The sequence below is a fragment of the Myodes glareolus genome, chromosome 2 (assembly GCF_982192425.1).
Source record: "Myodes glareolus chromosome 2, mMyoGla1.1, whole genome shotgun sequence".
Classification (NCBI taxonomy): Eukaryota; Metazoa; Chordata; class Mammalia; order Rodentia; family Cricetidae; genus Myodes; species Myodes glareolus.
The window spans coordinates 4179429-4202499 of record NC_142027.1 but is presented as its reverse complement, the minus strand read 5'-3'; the positions used below and the strand labels follow the sequence as shown (position 1 = coordinate 4202499).

The 23071-nt window shown below is 41.1% G+C and overlaps 2 protein-coding genes across 6 annotated transcripts in view; both read left to right on the top strand.

The window, feature by feature from the left end:
- The first annotated feature begins 363 nt into the window (after window positions 1–363).
- LOC125392825 (beta-1,3-galactosyltransferase 5) overlaps window positions 364–23071 on the top strand; it is a 580132-nt gene continuing 557424 nt past the window's right edge. The window contains exon 1 of the mRNA XM_087898759.1: window positions 364–502. The gene's annotated coding sequence lies outside the window, so the exon portion shown is untranslated. The remainder of the gene's footprint in view (window positions 503–23071) is intronic.
- On the top strand, window positions 365–22298 carry LOC125392968 (beta-1,3-galactosyltransferase 5-like). 5 transcript variants are annotated; one of them, XR_015000682.2, is made up of 4 exons: window positions 365–502; window positions 3653–3861; window positions 15852–17305; window positions 20415–22298. XR_015000682.2 is itself a non-coding variant. In XM_087898765.1 (4 exons), exon 4 carries the CDS (start codon window positions 15852–15854, stop codon window positions 16776–16778), a length of 927 nt encoding a protein of 308 aa, XP_087754891.1. In that variant the 5' UTR covers window positions 365–502; window positions 3653–3861; window positions 6216–6247; the 3' UTR covers window positions 16779–22298. The 5 variants fall into 5 exon arrangements, 4 of the variants coding, with proteins under 4 accessions (XP_087754891.1, XP_085541959.2, XP_048278911.2 ...); XM_087898765.1 differs by adding an exon at window positions 6216–6247 and having other exon boundaries at window positions 15852–22298; XM_085685833.2 differs by having other exon boundaries at window positions 15852–22298.

Genomic DNA, 23071 nt, shown 5'->3' with positions numbered 1-23071 from the left:
GGTCTTGAGAATCACTCCTGGTTCCTGTGGCCTGGTATCTTCTGTCCCCAGATAAGTGAGTTGACTAAACAGGATGTGATCCTTCCTTGAACCTGACAGAGCTAGAGTGTCCTTTTCCTGACTCTAAGTATCAGCTACCTGGAACTCAAATGTACAGTAATTGCCCCACCCTGGGTTGGGTGAGCTGAGTGTGTGTGTGTGTGTGTGTGTGTGTGTGTGTGTGTGTGTGCGCGTGCGCGTGTAGGGGTTGGGGTGGGGTTGAGAGTGAGGAGGGTGGGGATGGGAGTTGGGGAGTGGCCTCCATTACTCAGTTGGCTTTTCTCCTGATCCCTATTGCTTGTCTCTGCTCACTTCCCTGCCATTGGGGAAACACACGACTGTCAAGGGATCGTTCCACTTTTCCTGATCTCAGGCTTTCCTCTGCCTAGGCTTGGGGATTGCGCTCCATCAGACTTTGTGATTGACTGCCCATGGGTTTGGACAACACTTTCCTTTGCTTCTGGTAAGAGGGAATTATCTGAGCCCCTGTCTGAAGCTATAAAGTTAAAGGGTGGGTAAGATGAATGATAGAGGTTTTGTTAACGTTACATAATCTCAGTTTAAAACAAGGATGATGAGATTGAGTGTCTTAAGACTGAACTTTGAAATAACTGATGACCAGCTGTCCTGCTAGCTGTACAGCATGAATAGGTTAAAGCCTGGACTCTGGAAATCACTGTCCTTGGCTGCTAGTTATTAAGGCAGTTCATATGCTCCACTGCCCAATTAAGGGAAGGTGGCATGGTGATGTTTCAGCCTACATCAATGTGGTCTAGATGCCATGTTGACATACCAGATGAACCCAGGGTCTTTATAATTTCAATATAAAGAAAAAATCACACAATCCAATGCTAGGAAAGATCTGAGCTTATCACAGCCCTTATATCAGCCTGATGAGTGACCATCATCAGGTCATACCTACTGTGAGAAAGGAGAAGGGTCCTTTGGAATATAAGCAGACCTGTGCTTGTCATTGGCCATCTGGTCAACTATCAAGCTGACTTTTCAAACTGGATTGCCATCTGTATTTTGTACTGATTAGGGAAAGAACCTATAGTCCCACCTATGGGAATATAATAATAGAACTTTTGACAAAAATACATATAGCAAGGACATGGCTGCCTCGATGTATGGCTGAGGGGAAGGTTTTTATTGTAGGTGTGAGGGATGAACAGTCAGAGACACCTGGAAGAGTCCAGAGCAGGAACAGAAATTAGAAGATTAACTCAAAGAAGCGGGGAGTGGGGAGAGGAGAACAAGGGAAGAGAACAGAAGTGAAGAGGAGAGAAGAGAAGAGGAGAGGGGAGAACCAAAACAAGAGGTCAAGGGTGGGGGGCGCATGGATGAAATGGCAGGGTTATAGAGGAAGGAGAAGCTGGAGAAGGAATCCCATGAGCTGGAGAGGTTTAGGGGCAGGGTTAGCAGATCTGAGAGAAGCCACAGGAACTGTGTGAGCTTAGGGACCAGCTTGTGCTTTCAAACACTAATGGCATCACAAAGAGCCCTTTGTGCCTAGTTTCTTTTGGACCTGATAAAAATGGCATGGTAGCGAGTTGAAAACCAAGCTCAAGGGCTTAGAATGCTATGTAATGATATTTAATTGGTGAAGATGTCATCCAGACTTTTTATATCTGATTTTGAACATCATCCCACATCCTCAGTAAGAGCTAGAAGTCATTTGGGCCCAAACAGGGCTAAATATATATTTGATCACTCCCTCATTCCCTATGTACTCATGGAGACAGCGGAACTCGGGCACATTACTTCAACCCTGTACCTCATTTCTCTCCACTGACACCATAGAGGCTGATATTATTATTTCTCTGGGTGCAAATGAAGATGACATGGTCCCGTCTTTCCTTGTGACACCAGCGACAATGATTATTGCAGCATTTCCTCTCATTTTCTAATTCTCTGCTTAGTTTTGCTTGGTTATGGAAATAAATAAAAAAGCTTCTCAAATTATAAAATAACTTGGTCTTAAGAATAATTGCTAATTAGCATGAGATATATATTTTGGACTCAGTAGGATACCAAGATATGGGACAGACTTTGGGGTACAGTGGCGAGTGTGTTGACTCAAGTTTGGGTTCTCTTCCATGTAGCTTGTTCTCTCTGTCTAAACTCCCTTCCCAGGGTCACTGTTCAAGGTTGCCTATTCACTCTCTTGCAAGACCTCATTTCTCTGTTCCCTAGGAGTGTGTTAATTGCCATGTGTTAGCTCTGCAAGTCTCTCTGTTAATCTCCTGGGTCTCTTGTAATTTCTTATGTCCATTGTGTTTTATTGACTAAATATTCCCGATTTTTCTGGGGAGCAGTACATTTATCAAGCTTCCCTTTGATCCACGTCTGGGAGTTCCTTCTTCCAGATTAGCCAGGTTGTCATTCTTTCTTACCAAGGACAGGGTCACTTGGTTGACGCCTCTGTAGATACAAGTTATCTTTATTATTCGTTATTGCTTTTCTCTTATTTGGACTTTATTCAAATTCTTCTCAGAGCTTCAGTTGGACCCTCTGTATCACATTCTGCTTCTTTGTTGTCCATTTCCCCAGGCTATGATAAAAGGGGGAGTGAGAGGGATTAGGCAGTGTGAATAAGCATGATTTCCAGATTGCTTTTCATGTTATTTTACCATAATATGTTTTCAAAGCTACTCAGGTTTCTCCTTTCCTTCCTTCCTTCCTTCCTTCCTTCCTTCCTTCCTTCCTTCCTTCCTTCCTTCCTTCCTTCCTTCCTTCCTTCCTTCCTTTCTCTCTTTCTTTCTTTTCTGTTCCTTTTTTTGCTTCTTCAGCTTTTGGTTTTTCAAGATAGTGTTTCTCTGTAGCTTTGGAGCCTGTCCTGGAACGAGCTCTTGTAGACCAGACTGGTCTTGAACTCACAGAGATCTACCTGCCTGTGCCTCCTGAGTGCTGGGATTAAAGGCATGCCCCACTACCGCACAGCTAAATGAATTTCCTATATTTGTAAACTATTTCAGGCATGTAGAAAAGTAAAAGAGCCACAGACAAGCTATTTGTGAGCATGTCTTTGTCACATTGGTGGCACCTGCTGTGACTTATAAGGTGAGATAGTAAAAAGTGAGTTGGTCACAAAGCATTGCCTTTCATTTCTCTCCCTGCCTTTCACCCTTTCTCACTGCTCTGGATTCTTCCTTCATCCTTCCTGTGTGTGTTCATATCTCTACGTGTGAGTCTATATCTCACATCATTACTATTATGCTTTTGAAATCTGCTTGTATTAAGCTGTGGTGCTAATTTCTTTAAATTCATCACTATGGTTGGATATCTAGATGTTTTCATTTTTTATATAAATCACAGTGGTAGACATTCCTGGTCTGTCTCCTTTTGCACAACTGTGTGATTTCCTGTAGATTAAGGATATACACATATGAGCATAATTGACTTCCAGGGCAGTTCTAGATTGGTCTCAATCTGTCCTAGATCCTGAAGAATGCTACTTGGAAGGGTAAGGGCTGCACTAAATCACACTCCCACCAACCATATGGTTTAGTAACTAAGTGCCTGGTCCTTATAGACTCACTGGACCTTTACTTTTGTATTAATAGAAAAAGTAGTACTTCTGTCTCATTGCTTTAATATTCTTTTAACTAAGGCAGGTGGTGGTGCACACTGTTAATCCCAGCATTCTGGAGTCAGAGGATGGCAGATCTCTGTGAGTTCAAGGCCAGCCTGGTCTGCAGAGTGAGTTCCAGGACAGCACGTGCTGCACAGAGTAACTCTGTCTCAAAAAAAACCAAAGAAGACGAAGAAAAATATGCATTTTCCTGATTCTAGCATAGCTGGCAGTGTTTTCAGTAAAAGGTAATAGCCTATGATTTGTCTGTCTCTTGTTTATCAGTCTGCCATAATCTTCTATTGATTGATTCATGCATCTTTCAACTGTCTTTTTATTTATCATCTATATTTTCTTGTCTGTCATCTATCCACCACCTATTAGTCTTCTATCATCTATGTACCGATCACTTGTCTATTTTCTATTCATAATATATACTGTTTATTTGTCATCTAATATCTCTCTGGTGTATCTATCAATCAGCTTGTAATTTATCTATCATCTATCCATCTCTATCACTTATATGTAGTCTAGCATGCATGTTTTCATCAATCTATCACTGGTCTTCTATTTATATACTATATAACTTACATAATTTGTATTGTATATCTTTTTGGTATACTTATCATTTATCTGTCATCTACCTTTGATTTAAAAATCACATATCATTTCCCTAAAACCTACCATATATCTATTTATGATCTATTATCTATCCCTCATCTATCTGTCTATCTATCTATCTATCTATCTATCTATCTATCTATCTATCTATCTATCTATCTATCTATCTATTTATCTATCTATCTATCTTTCATCTACTGTCTATCATCTATCTATCTATCTATCTATCTATCTATCTATCTATCTATCTATCTATCTATCTATCTATCTATTTATCTATCTATCTATCTTTCATCTACTGTCTATCATCTATCATCTATCTATCTATCTATCTATCTATCTATCTATCTATCTATTTATCTATCTATCTATCTTTCATCTACTGTCTATCATCTATCATCTATCTATCTATCTATCTATCTATCTATCTATCTATCTATCTATCTATCTATCTATTTATCTATCTATCTTTCATCTATTGTCTATCATCTGTCATCTATCTATCTATCTATCTATCTATCTATCTATCTATCTATCTATCTATCTATCTATCTATCTATCTTTCATCTATTGTCTATCATCTGTCATCTATCTATCTATCTATCTATCTATCTATCTATCTATCTATCTATCTATCTATCTATCTATCTATCTATCTTTCATCTATTGTCTATCATCTGTCATCTATCTATCTATCTATCTATCTATCTATCTATCTATCTATCATCTATCTCTGTCTCTTTGTCACTGTAACTAAATACTTGACAAGACAGAAGTAACTTGAGAGGAAGGATTGCCCTGAGATCATAGAGGAGAAGGTACAGTCCATTACAGCAGGGACAGCATGGAGTCAGGACCAGCTCCTGTCTCTTGCATCAGGAAGGTGAGATGACTAGTCAAACCACAGAAACCAGGCAGCTCTGTTGCTTAGGTGAGAAGGAGGCCAGGCAACAACACTTAAAGGGCTGCCCCCACCTTATTCAGTTTTGCTTCCACACAAAGGACACATTGCCTCCCTAAGAGCAGGCCAGAAAATGGGGACCAATAATTTATTCACACAAGCCATGGAGGACATTTCCCATTTATATTAAGGAAGTCTGTTTATCTGCCTACCCTTTGGCATTCCTCTTCTGTGAGGGATCTGTTTGTGCCTTCTGTTAACTGTACCAGGGATGCCTCTTGTTCACCCCAGCTACCCCAAACTGAAATATTCACACAGAAACTCTATTAATTAAATCCGTGCTTGGCCCATTAGCTCTAGCTTCTTATTGGCTAACTCTTACATACTAATTTAACCCATTTCTATTAATCTGTTATTGCCACGTAGCTGTGGTTTACTGGGTAAAGGTCCCAGTGTCCCTCTCCCACGGCAACTGTATGGCTTCTTCTTGACTCTGCCTTCCTTCTATCTTGTTATAGGCCAAACAAATTTCTTTATTCATTAACCAATAAAAGCAACACATAGACAAAAGGACTTCCTATACCATTTCCCCTTTTCTGTTTAAACAGAAAGAAAGGTTTTAACCTTAACATAGCAAAATTACATATATCAAGCAAGACTACAGTTACAATGTTTATTTCTACTTTACCTTTTATCATAACTAAGGAAAACCATAATTATAACTATAAAATCTTCAACTCCATCAAAGACTCCAGAAGAATATAATATTACATAAGTAAACAGAAAGTGCATTGTAAGCAACTTCCAAAATTCTGGAATTGACAGAGACATCCTGCTGCCTGGATAGGCACCTAAAGTTCTTCTGTACCATTGGGGTATCCATTTTAGCCCACAGGCCCATAGTATCCAGCAGACTTTTCCATGAAACAGGCTATTTAAAAACATGTCTGCCTATATTGGCAGTTTGTCAGTCACTTCTTCTGTATCCTGGAGAATGCCTGGTAGACTCTTTCATCATGAAACATTAACCCAGTAGGATCATCTTACTTTAAGCAAAGTTCATCAGTCATTTCTCTGCAGGTCCTGCATGTCCAGCTCATCAAGTAGTCCAGGTAAGAGCATTTTTTGCCCCAATGGCTAACAAGCTCCATGAGGAACCTCTTCAATTCCCATCTTCCTCTTAATGTAGATGGTCCTGCCAGGAGCAGATGTGTCTCATTGTCATGAAAAGTCCTAAGTTATTAAACATTTTAAATGCCATATTCTGGAGATCTCTGAAAGATTTGAAGAATACCTAACTGAAATATATCTCTATATATCTAGAAAACCCAACTAGCATGACTACAAGCTTGACTATTATAGATGAATCTCTACTAACCTATATTTCTTAATTATGCATTACATTTTTAGATGAGCTTCACAAACATAATACCTTAATCAAGGGCAGAAATATACATATAGCAAAATTGACTTTAAATTTGTATCAATAGAGCAAGATCCATACCAGTGCAAATCTCTATAGCATAGCCCCTTTTAAATGTAAGCAAATATTTATAAACAATATTTGGGAATATAGGTGTAGTTCTCTAGACTACTTTCTGCTGATTGTTGGGTGAAGTAATTTTTGTGGTTCATGGTGACCTTTCGGGGGTCTTGGAACATCAAATCACATTAGCCTGGAATGAATCCACAGGTTCTCATTCTCTGTGGAAACCAAAGTAGAACCTCTTTTCCAAAGCATATATCCTTATATCTAAATTCTGAAGCCATGATAACTTTATAATATGCATGCTGGTTTAGCTTAGCAGCTCATACAATGAAATGTCTCTCTGTACTTAGCTCCTTTACAGTCAAAAAATTCAAAGAAGAAATAATATACATATTTCAGACTCTCTGTGTTTATTCTATTTTATGTGGCTTATTTATTTTTACTCTGTTTCTTTAAATACTTTGTTTTAATTTTTTAAAAACCATTTATTTCTTTATATAATTCTCTATACTATTTTTCTTCTCTCTCCCAAGCCTGCATAAATCTATTCAACACTGTGACCCATTTAGAGGACTTTTAGGTATGAATCTGTCTTATTGTGTATCTGTAATTCTTTATGTCCAGGAGCGCTTCTTAAAATTCAAGGTGCTTATTAAAAACTTAAGCTGTGTCATTACTAGGGTATATAAGATACTGCCTGGTTGCTCTGCCCAGTTCAGCATGGCAGAACCTCTCATGCCTCTGAGAGCCATGCACACTGCCCCACTTTTAGGTACACAGTCGGTCCACATTGCCATCAAGCAAGCTATAGCACACTGCTCATAAACCCATCCAAATGCTTTCCAATATTTTATATCTGGACCTTGTCAGAGTTTGTTCTGGCAGCACAGCCAAGAAAACTGCAGTTTCAAAATGACGCAGCTTTTTTTTAACCACTGAATTATCAAAATCTCTCTTAAAGGAGATATGCCTCTGCTTGCTTCTAGCAAACAGAGCCCATCCAAGAAAATGCCACTACCAAGCTATGCTTAACTCTGTTTGTGTCTATGATTTCTTTTCAAGCTTTCTCAAGTTTTACATGGTTTTAGTCAGCTCCACATTTGATGACAATTTGTTGTGAGGAGGCTGCTTGTTTGTCCCAGCTGCCCAGAACCAAAATAACCACACAGAATCTCTACTAATTAAATCACTGCTTGGCATATTAGCTATAACTTCTTATTGGCTAACACTTACATATTAATTTAACCCATTTCCTTTAATCTGTATGTTGCCATGTGGCTGTGGATTACCAGGTAAAGTTCCCAGCATCTGTCTCTAGTGGCTCGATGGCTCCTCTCTGATCCCACCTTCCTTCAACCTTGCTATAGGCCAAGCTAGCTTCTTTATTCGTTAACCAATAAAAGCAACATATAGACAGAAAGACCTCCAATACCAGTTCACTTTTTATTTCAATGTCTTTTTTTTAGTGGTTGCATAGGCTTGCTGAAGTCTTTATTTACACTGTGAACACTATTCCCTTAGAGCCCTCATTTTCTCTGTGATGTCTGCTATACAGACATCTTAGTCCAGGTCCAAAAGGAGAAACTTCTAGAGACCAAGAAAGTCTTAAGTCAAAGTCCCTGAGCATCTGGCTCCTGGTGAGGTTTCTCTTCTGGTTGCAGACTTCCACTTTCTGTCATTTGAAGGGCCTGGCATTTCTCTGTCTTTTTCTTCTAATATTCAATTGAATTAGACTCCCACCCTGGAGCCTCATCATCTAACCTTAATTACAACTTGAAGGCTCTGCCATACTGGGGTCAGAACTCTGACATGACTGTTAGGGGGACACCATTTATTTCATGGCATTGGTTTCTTTGTCTGTACCTCGCTTATACATACCCGACTTATGACAGAATGGCAGGATTCACAGGCAGCAGGTTTCCCTCTGTTTTCTTTGTAATGTGCTTGTCAGTTTTTGTCTTCCATATGAATTTTAAGTTCACTCATCAAGTTGAGTTAAGACTGTTCTTAGTTTTCAAAATTGTTGTTCTGTCAGAATGTATTTGTTGGTTTCAGAGTAAATACAATTTTTTAATTCATTATTATTATTATTATTATCATCATCACAGGGTTATATTTTTCAGAGTTTTGCTATATAGCTGAGGCTGGTCTCAAATTCTTGATCCTCCTGTCTCAGTATTTTTAGTGCTAGGATTACAGGCATGCACCATAACACCTGGCTCAATATGCTTAAATTCAAGACTGTTTGCATGTTACACAGTGTTCTTGTTAATGCCATTCTGCTCTTGGTTCACAGCCAAAATTGGTTTTCATCTCTACTTCTCATTGTCACTTTATAATAGTGTCTTAGTCTTTGTCTCTCATGAGTTTACCATATTGAGCAGGGCCAAAATGATTGTTTCATATAATATCATTTAGTGTGAACTTGCCTGACATTTCTTCTCATTAGAATGAAGTTAGGAATTCTTCTTAATAATAATGCAAAGGTATCGGCGAATCAATCCCACACCAGTTATGTTTTAAGGGGTTATTTATTTTGGGGGGTAAAACTTACATACACCATAAACCGTCAGGAAGGGAGCCTAGTCGCAGGAGCCGGGAGCAGGAGCCAGGAGCAAGCACCGGAACCAAGAATCGGAACCAAGAGGGCCTGATCCGGATCTGCTTCTCTTTTTAAAAGAGAAATATACCACGCCCCAGTGGGCTGGTATTTCAGCAGCTATTGGCTGACGGAGCGGAAGTCGCTCCCCGCTGCACTATGGGCTCATATTTCAGCGACTATTGGTTGAGGCAGCGGAAGTTACTCCCACAACACAAAGGAACTGGGCAATGGTGGTACATGCCTTTAATCCCAGTACTTGGGAGGTAAAAGCAGGTAGACTGGAGACTTGCTTGGTCTACAGAGTGAGTTCCAGGACAGCCAGGTCTACACAAAGAAACCCTGTCTTTAAAACGCAAAAAGAAGAAAAAAATACTATATAGACAAAATGACTTAGCTATATTCTTATTGGTTATAATGTCAACATGTAGAATGTCTTTATATTAAAAAATAAGTTTTACTGTGTTTTATTTGTGTGTATCTATGTCTTGTGAATGTATGCCATGTGTGCACCCAACTGTGGGGCCAGAAGAGGGTGTTCAATCCCATGAAGTGGGAATTTTAGGAAATTGTGAACTGCCCAAATGAGAACTGGGAATGGAACTTGAGTCCTCCAAAAGAGAAGGAAGTGTTTTAACCACTTGGGGCATCTCTCTAGCTCCTATCTTCAGTGTTTTAATGCAGTTAATTATATTAGATATTATAGCTTGTCTTTGTGTTGCATTGCTTTGGAGACACACTATGACCATGGCAACTCTTGTAAAAGAAAATATTTAATAGAGGTTGGCTTACAGCTTCAGAGGTTTAGTTCATTATCATCACAGTGAGAGGCATGGCAGTATACAGGCAGACATGGTGCTGGAGAAGGAGCTGAGAGGTCAATATCTTGATCTGCAGGCAGCAGCTGACTGTGTGCCACACTGGACATAGCTTGAGCACATAAGACCTCAAAGCCCTCCTCCACAGTGACACACTTCCTTTAAGAAGACCACACATATTCCACCAAGGCTACACCTCCTAATAGTGCCACTCCCTATGGACCAAGCATTCAAACACATGAGTCTATGGGGCCATACCTATTCAAACCACTACACTCTACCTTCCATATACTGGGATTATTAGTATGTGTTGTCATACCTGGCCATTCTGTTTCCTTAAAAATCATTCATGCAATATATAAATGTATAAATCATTATTGTTTCTTTAAAATCTTTGTAAAACTTGTCCCTAAATATTTTCTGGTTTGTACTTTGGAATAGGAGCAGGTTAACATTTGATTATAGATTTATTGTGTAATCATACTCTGTTTAAATTCTGTTTGTTGTTTAGCAAACTTTATGAATTCATGATTGGTTTTCATAGTGTCCCAGAAGTTTGGGTATGTGGTGCCTTTTCATTGAATTCTAGTAAGTTCTTAATTTCTTTCTTTATTTCTTCCTTGTTCCAATGGTGATACAGTCAAGTATTATTCAGTTTCCATGAGTGTGTAGGCGATTTGTGTTGTAGTTGTATTTTAAATTTAAGTCACGATGATCTCATAAGATACAGCGGGTTATTCCATTTTTTTTTAATCTATTGAGGTTTTCTTTGTAACTGAATATGTGGTTAATTTTAGAGAAGGGTCCATGAGTTGCTGAGAAAGTATTTTCTTTTTTTGAGTGGAATGTTCTGTAGAAGTCTTTTAAGCCCATTTGAATAATAACATTTGTTAGTTCCATTATTTCTCTTGGAAGTTTCTGTCTCACAGTCCTGTACACTGGTGAGTGGAGTGTTGAGGTTTCCCACTATTGATGTGATGTAGTTTGATGAAATACAGAGGGTGTCACTTTGGACACAGTTTCTTGGTAATTCTACTATAGATAGGAAAAATGTTCCACCCTTTATTGGAACAGGAAATGCAGGGAGTGTTGGCATTTGGTATGGCTTCTACTTTGATCATGGTCAATGCTTATGTAGAGGGTGATGCAGTGGAGGAGGGGAGTGTTCACACCTGAGGATTTTAACCTCTGTGATGTGTCCAGAGTAAAGGCACCTTGGAGGTAAAGGTACTTGTCCATGAAGCCTGATGACATGAGACCTGGATTCACGTGGTGGAAAGAGAGAAATGGGCTTCCAGCAAGCTTTTGTCTGACCTTCACACTAGCATTGTAGTGAAAACACACATAAAACATACACATATACACACTAATGATTTTTAAAGATGAAGATTTATTTACTTTTAAAATTTTATGTGCTTATGTCTCTGTGTGTTTTCATATAGAATATAGTTGTCTGCTGAGGAAAGAAGAAGGTGGTAGATTCCCTGGAACTGGAGTTGCAGGTAGTTGTGAATTGCTTGACATAGGTGTTAGGAACTGAATTCAGGTCTTTTGAGAATACTGCTCTGAGCCATTCATATTCAAACCACCACAATATCCTCTCTGACTCCACAGATTTATACTGAACTGAAAAATGGATTTAGTGCAACTCAGGAAATCCCAGTCTCTCACAATATCAACTCAGTTTAAAAGTGCAAAGTCTCCTTTTGAGACTAAGGCAGACTCTTTACTGTAATCACCTGTAAAATATAATCAAAAAGCATACCATATCTTTCAACACAGGATGTCAGAGAACATACTTTACCATTCTAAAGGGGAGAAAGAAAGCACAGTAAAGAAACATCAGATAAAAGCAAGATGGGGACTAAACACGGCCAGACTGTAGTTTATAGTAAGAAACACCCTGCAAGAACAACCAAACTAAGGACAATGGGAAGAAGGGTGGAGTCAGAGGAGTTTCTAGTAGACACAGAGGAAACATGATGTGTAGAAAATGAGGTAACAAATCATGAGCCATGTGACAGAAGATGGATAAGAAATATGGACTAATTAATATATAGGAGTTAGCTAGTAACAAGTCTGAGCTATCTGCTGAACATTTACAATTAATAAAAAGGCTTTGTGTTAGTTATTTGGGAACTGGTGGGTGGGAAACCAAAGTCTATGTACAATCTTCCCTAGCTCTATAATCACCATAGGTAAACCCATGTGTGTATTTCTTCTAACTGTCCTAAACAACTTGTTTTTAGGAGAACATCTCCAGGTAAAGTTTAGATATTGACTCTTCTGTAATGGACATATGAGTTTAATAAACATTGTTTACCTGAAGTCAAAACCTTCTTTGCTGAAGCAATGTGTTGAGAGTCTTCTGAGAAATGTTGGAATGATTAATGAGAAAAAACTTAGATATACTGAGTCAACTGAGATACTGTTATGTAACTTTACTGGGGAATATGAACTAATGTCTACCCATCTCACATAGGGCATTGATGGAAAATTAAAGAAGCAATTCTTCTCGTGTCTAAATAAAAAAAAGAAAGACCCTGCAAGACCTAGAGGCCCTGAGAGGCCATTGCATGAAACTATAAAGCTGAAGCCTGGGTTGCAGGGAGACTCTAAGGTGTTAGATATGCCAGAGCCATGGATGTTTGCCAAGAGGAGCTGCACAGAGGAGTGGAGCACAAGAGAGATGTGTGGTGTGGAGAGCAAAGCTGGAAGGGAAGGGCCAGCTAAGCCCAGTGACATTGGGTATTGAGCCATGTGGTACTATCTTTGTCTGTGAGACCTCAGAGGATTCTTAGATGTTTGTTTGTTGTTGTAGGCAGGTGAGTCATATGGTTGACTCTGTGCCTCAGTTGTACCCATTTTAGAAGTCACAAAACTAAGTCCAGGAATGTAGCTCACACACTTACTCAAGGTCACACAGGGAGAGGGTAAAGAGTGAAGTAAAGTGAAAACAACTTGACTCTATCATTTTCTTTCCTAGTTATTCCTAAGATACACAAACTTCATTTTTGGTAGACAAACAAGTCCAGAAGATTGTCTTGGAAAGTAGGGTGAAGCATTGGTCACTGCCTGCTCTTCACAAGGAATTCATTCCATCGTGGCTTCTACCCTGTGGCTTAGCATTCCAGGTAGAAAGATGTTCTTGCTCAGCAAAAGTGTCTTTTTTTCTCAGTGTTACAACACTAACACAGAAGATCTCAAACTTACCACATTTCAGGTTCCTTGAATTTCAAGGTCATTGTGCAAATTAGAAAACCAGAGGTGTTTTTGTGTTCATTACTTTTCTCATTACTTTTCTCAATACCTAAAGAGAAATGACTTGTGGGAGTATTTACTTTGGATCCTGACTTGAGGTGATTTTCCTTTGCAGAAGAAATACATACACACCACTGGGAGCAGTTTGTAGCTGTGAAAGCAGGGTGTGAGATTATTGCTAATATCTTGTGGATCAGAAGGCAGAGAGAGGACATGAAGTGGACAGTGCCATAAACTCAACACTCATCCCCCAGGACTCACTTCTTGTAGCTCAGCCCCATCTCATAAAGGGTTCTACAACCTTTTCCAACAGCACTGTCAGCAGCAGACCAAGAGTTCAGACACATGAGTTGTCAGGAACTCAAAGTGCTAGGAATTGCTTTTTGAACATGCTCAATTAGAGCAGTCTGTGGCTATTTGTTGAGGATCAGCATCAACAAAAATATCTTTTGCCAGGGTAGAGGCCTTGGGGGTTTAAAAATATAGTAAAGAGTATGAAGATGCAAATGGAAATAATAAACTGGAGAAACATATACTATAGTATCAGGAAAGAATTCCAGTGAGTACTGAAATTTGCCCACATTTACATGCCAGTTGCTTTAAATACCCCTGACCCAAAAAGGTAGGAGTAAACAAAACACTACATTATCATGATACAAAGAAATGCACCTACTTACTGAAGATTGTGGCTGTAGATAGACATTCTGTTGCTAGAACAAAACAAGTCACGCTCACACCCTAGACCAAAATATTCTATAGGCAAACCACTCCCTGGGTGGAACCCAAAGTTATCCCCATATAGGAACTGGACCCTTGGTTGGATCTTTAGACTTTTGTTTAAGGTAGGAACATATTTACTTCTCTATTCCTGAAGTACAAAGTCTGGCTGTTAGCCACAACTGTTCACAATAACCTTGAGAGAGCAAAACTCCTGGTCTATGGCTAGGTGGGACCTTTGAGGTAGAGGCAGAATAACCTTGAAGGAACTGGAGGTAAGTTCCCACTCTCTGACCTTTGTCAATATGGAAATAGGCTCATATTTTTGGGCCTCCATAACCAATCATGTGCTTGCACCCAGATTGCACTGCTTCCAGACCTCTGCTTGTACCCAGAATGCACAGCTTCCAGACCTCTGCTTGCACCCAGAATGCACAGCTCCCAGACCTACAGGATGTCTAGATGCATTGTGACATTCTTTGTCATGTAGTCCGAGGTCAGAGCTGAGGATCTGTTGGGAGATCTGGTCCCATCTACTGAAGGACAAGGAGTTTGAATAAACCTTCAGTGAAGGGCTGGAAGTTCCCAGAGCTGGGACTAGCATCTAGAATCACAAGGCTGTCAGTGTGGCACTGGGGGACAGCATGGCAGACTGTCCTGTGTGCTTCACTGTAGAGACATGGCTTTTATTTCAAGGTGATGAAAGATTACAGAGTTTTCTTTCTTTCTATTTCTTTTTTATATTTTATGCAGGAGTGCTCTGCATGTATGCTTGCATGCCAGAGGAGGGCATTAGATCTCTCTATAGAAGGTTGTGAGCCACCATGTGGTTTTGGGGAATTGAAATCAGGACCTCTGGAAGAGCAACCAATGCTTGCTCTCAACCTCTGAAGTATCTCTTAAGCCCCTCCAGAGTTTTATAAACTGTCTGTCTCTTCATCTATGTCACCTACCTGGCACATCAACTCACATTTTTTGAACATTCAGTTTTAAATTTTATATATGTGGGGTTTGATATAATGCAGTAGGCATATTTAATGTGTGCTGTTACACAGATTCAAATTTCATTTCCTTAATTACATCCTTTTCATTTGTATTTGGAAATTTTTGGAGAAACTTCAAAAGTTTTTACTTGATAGGTATGGGAATTTTGCCTGTATGTTTATCTGTGTGCTACATGTGTGCAGTACTCTCAGAGGCCAGAAGAGGGCGTCAGATCCACAGGAACAACAGATACAGGTGGTTGCTGGCAGGAAGCGCTCTTAACCACTGAGTGGTCCCTCTAGCCCTAAGTTAGGAACTATAAAATACTTCTCTGTTAGTTCCTTATAAAATATAAATTTTAGCCCTGGTGTTAGGATTTGAACACCAGAACAAAGCTGTCTGATCTCGTGTTTTGGTGTCTGTTGGGAGCTATAGATCCCAGGCATTTTGACTTTCTTTGCCTGCTGCAGTGAAAACACCCATGCCTGTAGCTGCTCTGAGCACAAGGAGTGAAGCTGAAAAATCCCGAGAGCTGGGCGTGGCTATTAGTAATCCCTATGTAAGCTGTCCCTGCACACAGTAAAGTCGGGCATTTGGCATGTGGCATTCGTGCATCAAGGATGACCCGTGTGTGTCCCCCCACCCGGGTGTGTGTGTTTGTGTGTGTTCATGTCTCTGTCTGTCTCTGTCTCTGGGTTTATTTTTAAAGCTCCAGGCTTGGTTCCCAAGAATGGCAGAACGGGTCTTGTGCTGGCACGGGCACTACAGAGCCATTTCGGGTTTTCACAATTATCCATTACTCCACCCTCTCTCTTGGGAGACCTGGCAGTTTGTCTTTGTTCTTTCAGATGGAGTTCATGAAGATGAGACGGGTTTATGCTTTCATTCTGATGATGGGCGCTCTTTGCTTGTACTTCAGCATGGAGCTTTTTGAGGAACCACCACGTTTTCTCAAGAAAGGTCAGGGGAAGTTCCTCCAGCTCCCAGATATTGACTGCAAGCAGAAGCCCCCTTTCCTTGTGCTGCTGGTGACTTCGTCCCACAAGCAGCTGGCTGCTCGCATGGCCATCCGCAAGACGTGGGGTAGAGAAACAGAGGTGCGGGGGCGGCGTGTGAAGACCCTCTTCCTCCTGGGGGCCTCAGACAGCACCGATGAAATGAATGCCATAGCCCAGGAGGGGAAGCAGCACCGTGACATCATCCAGAAGGATTTCAAGGACGTCTATTTCAACTTGACCCTGAAGACCATGATGGGCATGGAATGGGTCCACCACTTTTGTCCTCAGGCAGCTTTTGTGATGAAGACAGACTCAGACATGTTTGTGAATGTTGGCTATCTGACTGACCTGCTGCTAAAGAAAAACAAAACCTCCAGTTTCTTCACAGGCTACATAAAGTCCAATGAACTTCCCATCAGGCAAAAGTCCAGCAAGTGGTTTGTGAGTAAATCTGAATATCCCCAGGACAAGTACCCACCTTTTTGTTCTGGTACAGGTTATATCTTTTCTAGGGATGTGGCCAGCAAAGTTTACAATGTCTCAGATAGTGTTCCATTCCTCAAGCTGGAGGATGTGTTTGTCGGGCTCTGCCTGGCCAAGCTGAAGATCCGACCTGAGGAACTCCACACCAAACAGACCTTTTTCCCAGATAGCTTAAGGTTCTCCGTTTGTCTCTTTCAGAAAATTGTGACATGCCACCATGTGACGCCCCAGGACTTACTCATTTACTGGCAGTTACTGGAGAACTCTCAGGAACAGAATTGCTCTTCTGTCTGAGGGGAGCCTGTGTCAAACTTTCAATAACCTTTGGTGATAATTTGGGAAGATCTGGGATGGCCTTTCTGGGAACTGTCAGGGGAAGAGAGAGAAGAAGCAGTAAGGCAAACAGTGTTGTTTTCAATGTCCTGCATATACTAGAGTGGATGTACACACAAATAGAGTTAAGACTTGTTTCCACTTGGCACCCAGAGCAATAACAAATCTCATCCCTTAGGCTTTTGCACTATGTTCTCAATGTTTGAGACATGTATTCATCTGATCATTTCAGGGCTCAGTACATATATGAAGCCATGGATATAATTATTCCCATTTTACAGGTTAGGAACCAGCAGCCATGGCCACTTAATTGTCCAAAGACTCCAATGAAGGTGCAAGTCACAAAACAATCCTACACCAGTTTGGAATTATGATTAATAAAAGGGATTTTTAAGGGGAAAAAACTTACAGATCACCATCCCAGACAACAGCCCTCTGTGTGATCAGGAATGAAGTCTAATAGCTGGAAGGCAGAAGCAAGAGAGAGAGTGCATGGTTACCACTGCTTTTTAAAGCAAAAGAGACCATGCCCAAGTGGGCTGGCATCTTAAAGGCAATTGGCTGAGGGAGCAGAAGAAGGAGCTCCTGCAGCTCATCCCTGTTTTGTTTAAGTAAGAGAGTTCCAAACCCAATACAAAACAATATACACTAGGAACATATATCAAGTATAAGATTAAAATTATAATCAGCATAAGCAATATTAAGTAAGGAGCATATGCTAAAGGTTTTAATAAACATTCTACACTAAAAAGTCTAAATATTGTATTGGAAATTGCTTTCCTAGATCATAAGAGGACAGTAACTACAACTATCTAATCTTCAACCCTATTGAAGGCCTGAGAAGGGAGGTAACATTACTTGAGCAGGTAGGAAGTACAATCAAGTAGCTTCCAGAGCAAGCAATATATAACAGAGACAATTAGCTACCTGACCAATCACCCAAAATCTTATTTTGCAATGTGAAGCAACCAACTTTGGCTATGGCCTAGCATAAATGACAGGCCATTTTCAGAGGCAGGAAATTTTTTCAAAATATTCTTATCCTGTCTTGGCAAGATTTGACAGTTCTACATATCCATTTCCAGATATCATGTAACTTGTCACTGGTTGAAGCATGGGCATTTTTTTTTTTGCCCAAAGGCCAGTTTTGACAAGAAGAAAACAAACTCCAAGTGGATTGTCTTTGGTGCTCAATATTCTCTCGGGAATAGATTGGTATTGCCAGAAACAGTCATGTGTCATATCAACAGAACCCTAAGTTATTTAAATGCCATGTTCTACAGATCCTTGAAGTGACTGAATATTCCCTATCTAGACAGAATACAGTCTCTATATTTAGGATATTAAATCTTATCTGTGGTTTAATTAGTTGGATTGGGTGCAATAACAGTTACCTGTAAGTAGGTGTTGCAGGCCACCTACAAAACTAACCTAGCGGGATATAATGGTGTACATGAACTCACGTGGCTGGTTTGAAATCTGATTATAGAGCAGATTGCTGAAAGATAAATCACAGACTGTGTGCTCTGCAGATGTCTCTAGAGTAATGGAATAGGCAGATGCAAACTAATCATTAGAAAGCTGTAGAACAGCTGGCTCAAATCAAGGAAGCCCGCATCTCACCCAGATTTCTGTGGTGCACCCTGGTGGGAGGCAAACTGTAGGGTGTGTGGGGACTTGAACCCAGTCCGAGGTGTGTAAACAGAAAATACAAAGAATTGCGGCAAGAAAAGCCACTGTGCAAGATTCTATATTGAACTGCCGGCTTCATGTACAGGCTGCAGCTGAGGGAGGGCTTGTGCCAAGGCCATTTGGTGGTAGACAGCCATGCTGGGGAGGTTCTAAAACCAAACATTGGGTGCCAGGTGAAGGCATAAGTCACAAAACAATCCCACCCCCAGTTTGGAATTATGATTAATAAAAGGTTATTTATTTAAGGGAAAAAAATTATAGATGACCAACCCAGACAATAGCCCTCTGCATGATCAGGAATGAAGTCTAACTGCCAGAAGCTGGAAGCAAGAGATTGAGAGCATGCACATGGCTACCGCTGCTTTATAAAGCAAAAGAGACCATGCCCAGGTGGCATGCCCAGGTGGACTGGTATCTTAAAGGCTATTGGCTGAAGGAGCAGATGGAGCAGGGATGAGGATCAAGTGCTATCATAATTCAGTTGGTGCCCCCCAACTGAGTGTCCCATTCTTTGGAAGAGAGTGGTAATGGAAGAAACTTAGGATGGGTGTCTTAAAGTTAACAAGCATCCTTCAGGTCCTTTCCCTAGTCTCCTGCTCCTCACTTCCCAATTCTTCTACTTTTTAAATGCTAAGTCTGGGATGAACCAGCTTTCCCAGGCCCCTTGGTACCCAATGCATCTTCAACATGAGACATGCATGCCTGCCGATACTAGCTCACCTCCATCCTAGAAGGAAACTGGGTTATATGACCATGTAAATCAGGTTGAGAAATCATAGCTGAGTCTTATTGTATAGGCCAAACATACTGTTGAGATTCTAGTGAGGGTTAAGTTTTCTCCAAACCTTCTGAGCCACCTGGTCTCTGCTGAGGATGTCTGATGGATTGATTGTGATCAGTTATAGCTCTGGAGCACTTCAGACCTCTAAGTTCAAACTCAAGACACAGTTATCGTCTCTATGGGTGTCCAGGAACTTTGCTGGAACCTGGACTGGTCCAACCTCCTGGGATGCAGAGCTTGGAGGAAGGCACAGTTGAAGGGTTCTCCCTGCATCTGTGATCCTTCCTGACCCAGGATCTTCACACAGCACTTATCGCAGGGTCATAGATCCACGGACTATTCTGGTTCAGAATTTAACCGTGAAGGTTTTCAGAGCTGGGTAAAAACAGGGGCTCATGGCCATTCAGTCACTGTCACCAGTCAAGTAATCTTGGTCTGTGTCATGGGAATTATTGTTTCCCCTGCCTTTTACTTTACCAGTAAAAGGTAAAGTACTGTGTGCTTGGAGCCAAGGCTTCATGTGACTGTGTGACTGTAAACATTGCAATATGCTCTCATCTGAACACCGGAAAATTTACTCAAGTCAAAACTGTTACTCCTCCAATTGGAGGAGGCTGGAAGCTACCTCCAGGGCCTCACTTGGTCCTATATCTCCTCTGAGTCTCTCCCATAACTCTTGGGGGGAAATTGTATTCTTTGTGACATTTTTCAAAATCATACAGCACCAAGTTCTGGACCCTTAGTTCAGAAAATGTGAAAATCTGAGCCGGGGAAAGAGAAAGGGTGATTGTTCCTGGGTGTGTACTAGGGACTACAAACAACGCCAAAATCAAGCCAGGTCTTCTCTTGACAGAGAGGAAAGCCAAGGCTTGTAACAATATTGTTGCTTTGCTGTCTAGAGGGTGGAAGAGCTGGAATGAGGACCTGGCACCAGTTGCTCTGCATCAGACCTTCTCTTTATTCATTCCTTCATTAGCCATGTCTGCTCACTGCATTCACACATATCACGAGCAAGGTCAAGGTGAGGGTCTCCAGACAGCAGACCTGAGTGAGCACTCAGTCCCAAGAATCTGGTTGGGCACAGGTTCTCTTAGTCTATGCGCAGTGCATGGGAGCATAAGCAGGTGTGGTCACCTGTGCTCAGACTTGCTCTTGCATTGGAGATGCAGGCATTCTATGAGGGTAGCTGCACTTCATTCCTACAATCAAACTGGTTGTCAGTGGAGTAAACTGAGGTGACTCAGTGACTCAGCCAGGGTCTGAGATGTGGTGGAGGCCCAGTCCTCAGCCTTCTCCATTGGCAGACCATTAACACACCTTCCTACATGCTCACTTCTCTCAGAAGCCTGGGGCTGGTGCTACTCAAGGTATTACCAGCTTTTTCGTTTGCCTGCACACTGCCGCTTCTGTCCTGTATGTTGGCTTGGGTGTTGGTCTACTTCTTTCTGGGTCAGTTTGATTTCTGTGACTTGGCCCTCAAGCCCTCTGTGGAATTCTTCCATTTAGGCTAAGTTTATCATGAACAACATAATTTTTGCAAAGGCTCCTGCAAACACTGACCTCTGAGGCTCCTTGCATGTTTTTATTTCTCTGGCTCTCCAATGACATAAACTTAGCATGTGAACACTCACACAAGTGTATTATAAGTAATCTCCCAATCACAACTCTAGAGTTTTCATAGTTCCTTTATTTGGTTGAGGGTTTGTTGGGAATATTCATTGGGGGCTTGCCTCATCTGTCTTCTGCCTTTTAACAGATAGATCTGAAGATAAGACAGATCTTCAGAGATAGCTGGAGGTGAAGATTGAAACTGCCCAAGCTCAGAGTTGAGATGGGCTATATGAGCCTAAGAAGAATGAATTGGAATGAAGCAAATAACAATAACAATAGGTTTAATCTATTAAAAGCAACATCCTCTAATATCCAGGTATAGTAATTTTTTAAAAAATATCTATTTATGTACACATCGTTCTGTCTGCATATTTGCCTGCAGGCCAAGAGAGTGCACCAGATCTCACTATAGATGGTTGTGAGCCACCATGTGGTTTCTGGGAATTAACTCAAGACCTCTGGAAGAACAGCCAGTGCTCTTAACCTTCGAACCATCTCTGCAGTCCCCAGAGTCTACTTTATAAATGCAAGAAGAAAAATGGATTTTGTGTCCAAATGTCATTTTGTATGCCTGTGTGTGGTATCATTTTGGAGTTTTGGTGCTGGGTTTGGAGCCCATGGCTGCACACATGCTCTCCCAAGGCCCTGTGCATTCTTTTGCCTACAAGCAGGGGTCACAGGAATCAGCTCCGATACCTGCAGTTCAAATACTGCCTGACTGGCTACAACTGTTACCAGCTGAGGGCAAGCAAGGATCCATGTGTTTTTCCTCTCCCTGTTGGGACCATGCATGTGTCCCAAGGCTTAAAGTTCCTGCCTTGACTTCCCTGCAATAACAGACTGCAACCTGGAGTTGTGAACCAATGAAACCCTTCTTCCCGCAGCTGCTTTTAGTCAGGGTATCTATCACAGTAACAGAAATGAAGCTAAAACAGATGCTCAGGGCATTACCCACACAGGGTCTCAGACCCTTCTCACACCACCAAGCCCCTGGATGTCATCGCCAGTGCTACCCCTCTGTCCCAAACAGAGGTGAGTCCAGAGAGCTGTGAAACCCTTCTTACATTCTGCTTCATAATATATCAGAGGGGAGAGCAGCCTCATTTCACTTGGTCACATAAGACAAGAAATAACCTCTGTGACTGGAAACCACTCATCTGAAACTGAGGACACTTTGTGGTCAAATCTGATTTCCTAAAAGTTAAGATGTAAATGTCTATGTCATTGAATGGTGTTTGAATTTGTAATTTGTTTGTACATTGAGGAGGTTTTGCAGGCTGACACTGTGTTTTAGGAGCATATATATATATATATACACACACACACACACACATATATATATGATTTGTTAATAATGATATTTATTTTTAATAAAAGTTAAATTATAAGCAGCATAATGCATGTGAGTGGTTCTAGCTTACAGCTTATCTGAAGTTAGCCATATCTGTATGTATGGTCTAAATTCTGCTACCTTTTTCATTTATCTTTGTGTTTGGAAGTTTTTTTTTCAATTTTGCTTTGATTTTGTATGTTTAGAAAAGTATTGAGGAAGAGTTTTGCTTATGTTTGAAATATAAGAGGACTTCTTGTTTCAATCATGTCTTGAAAGCCACAGAACTCTACAGTTTAAAAGGCTTTCAGGGCAGTGAGCCTTGGGGTGAACAGTGTGGCGTTCTTGGTAATTATAAATCCAGATAGTATGTAGGAGTCTGCACTTCCCAAAGGATACCCACGCCCGACCCAGGCTGCCCGCTTCCTGAACTCGGGCCCACGAGAAGGGACGATTGTCCTGAGGGTTGGAAAAGAAGACACACACACAAAGAGACCTGGCTCATCTACAAGAGTAAATGGCAACTTTATTAAACTCAAGACAGATATTTATACCAGTGGGCTAGAAAGACCGAAAATGCAAAGCCTCCTCCCAACCAGAAGCAGGAGGAGAAGATTAAAGCTTCCCGGCCCCTCGGGCAGGGTCAGCTAGGGGAGGCAGGCTAAGGGCCCACTGCTAAGACCTTGAATACAAGTGGAATTACCACAACAAAGAGAACCAGGTTCTTGCTAAGTTATCCCCTCAAGCCAGAGCTAGTGCAGTCTCCAGGAAGCCGGAGGTCACACGGCCCTGCGAATCGCCAGGAGAGAAGGGAAGAAACTTTGGTAGCTACAATAGTAG

What these genes read in the sequence shown, in the direction of transcription:
- LOC125392968 (XM_085685833.2), top strand. Translation starts at nt 15,852, where the DNA reads ATGGAGTTCATGAAGATGAGACGGGTTTATGCTTTCATTCTGATGATG.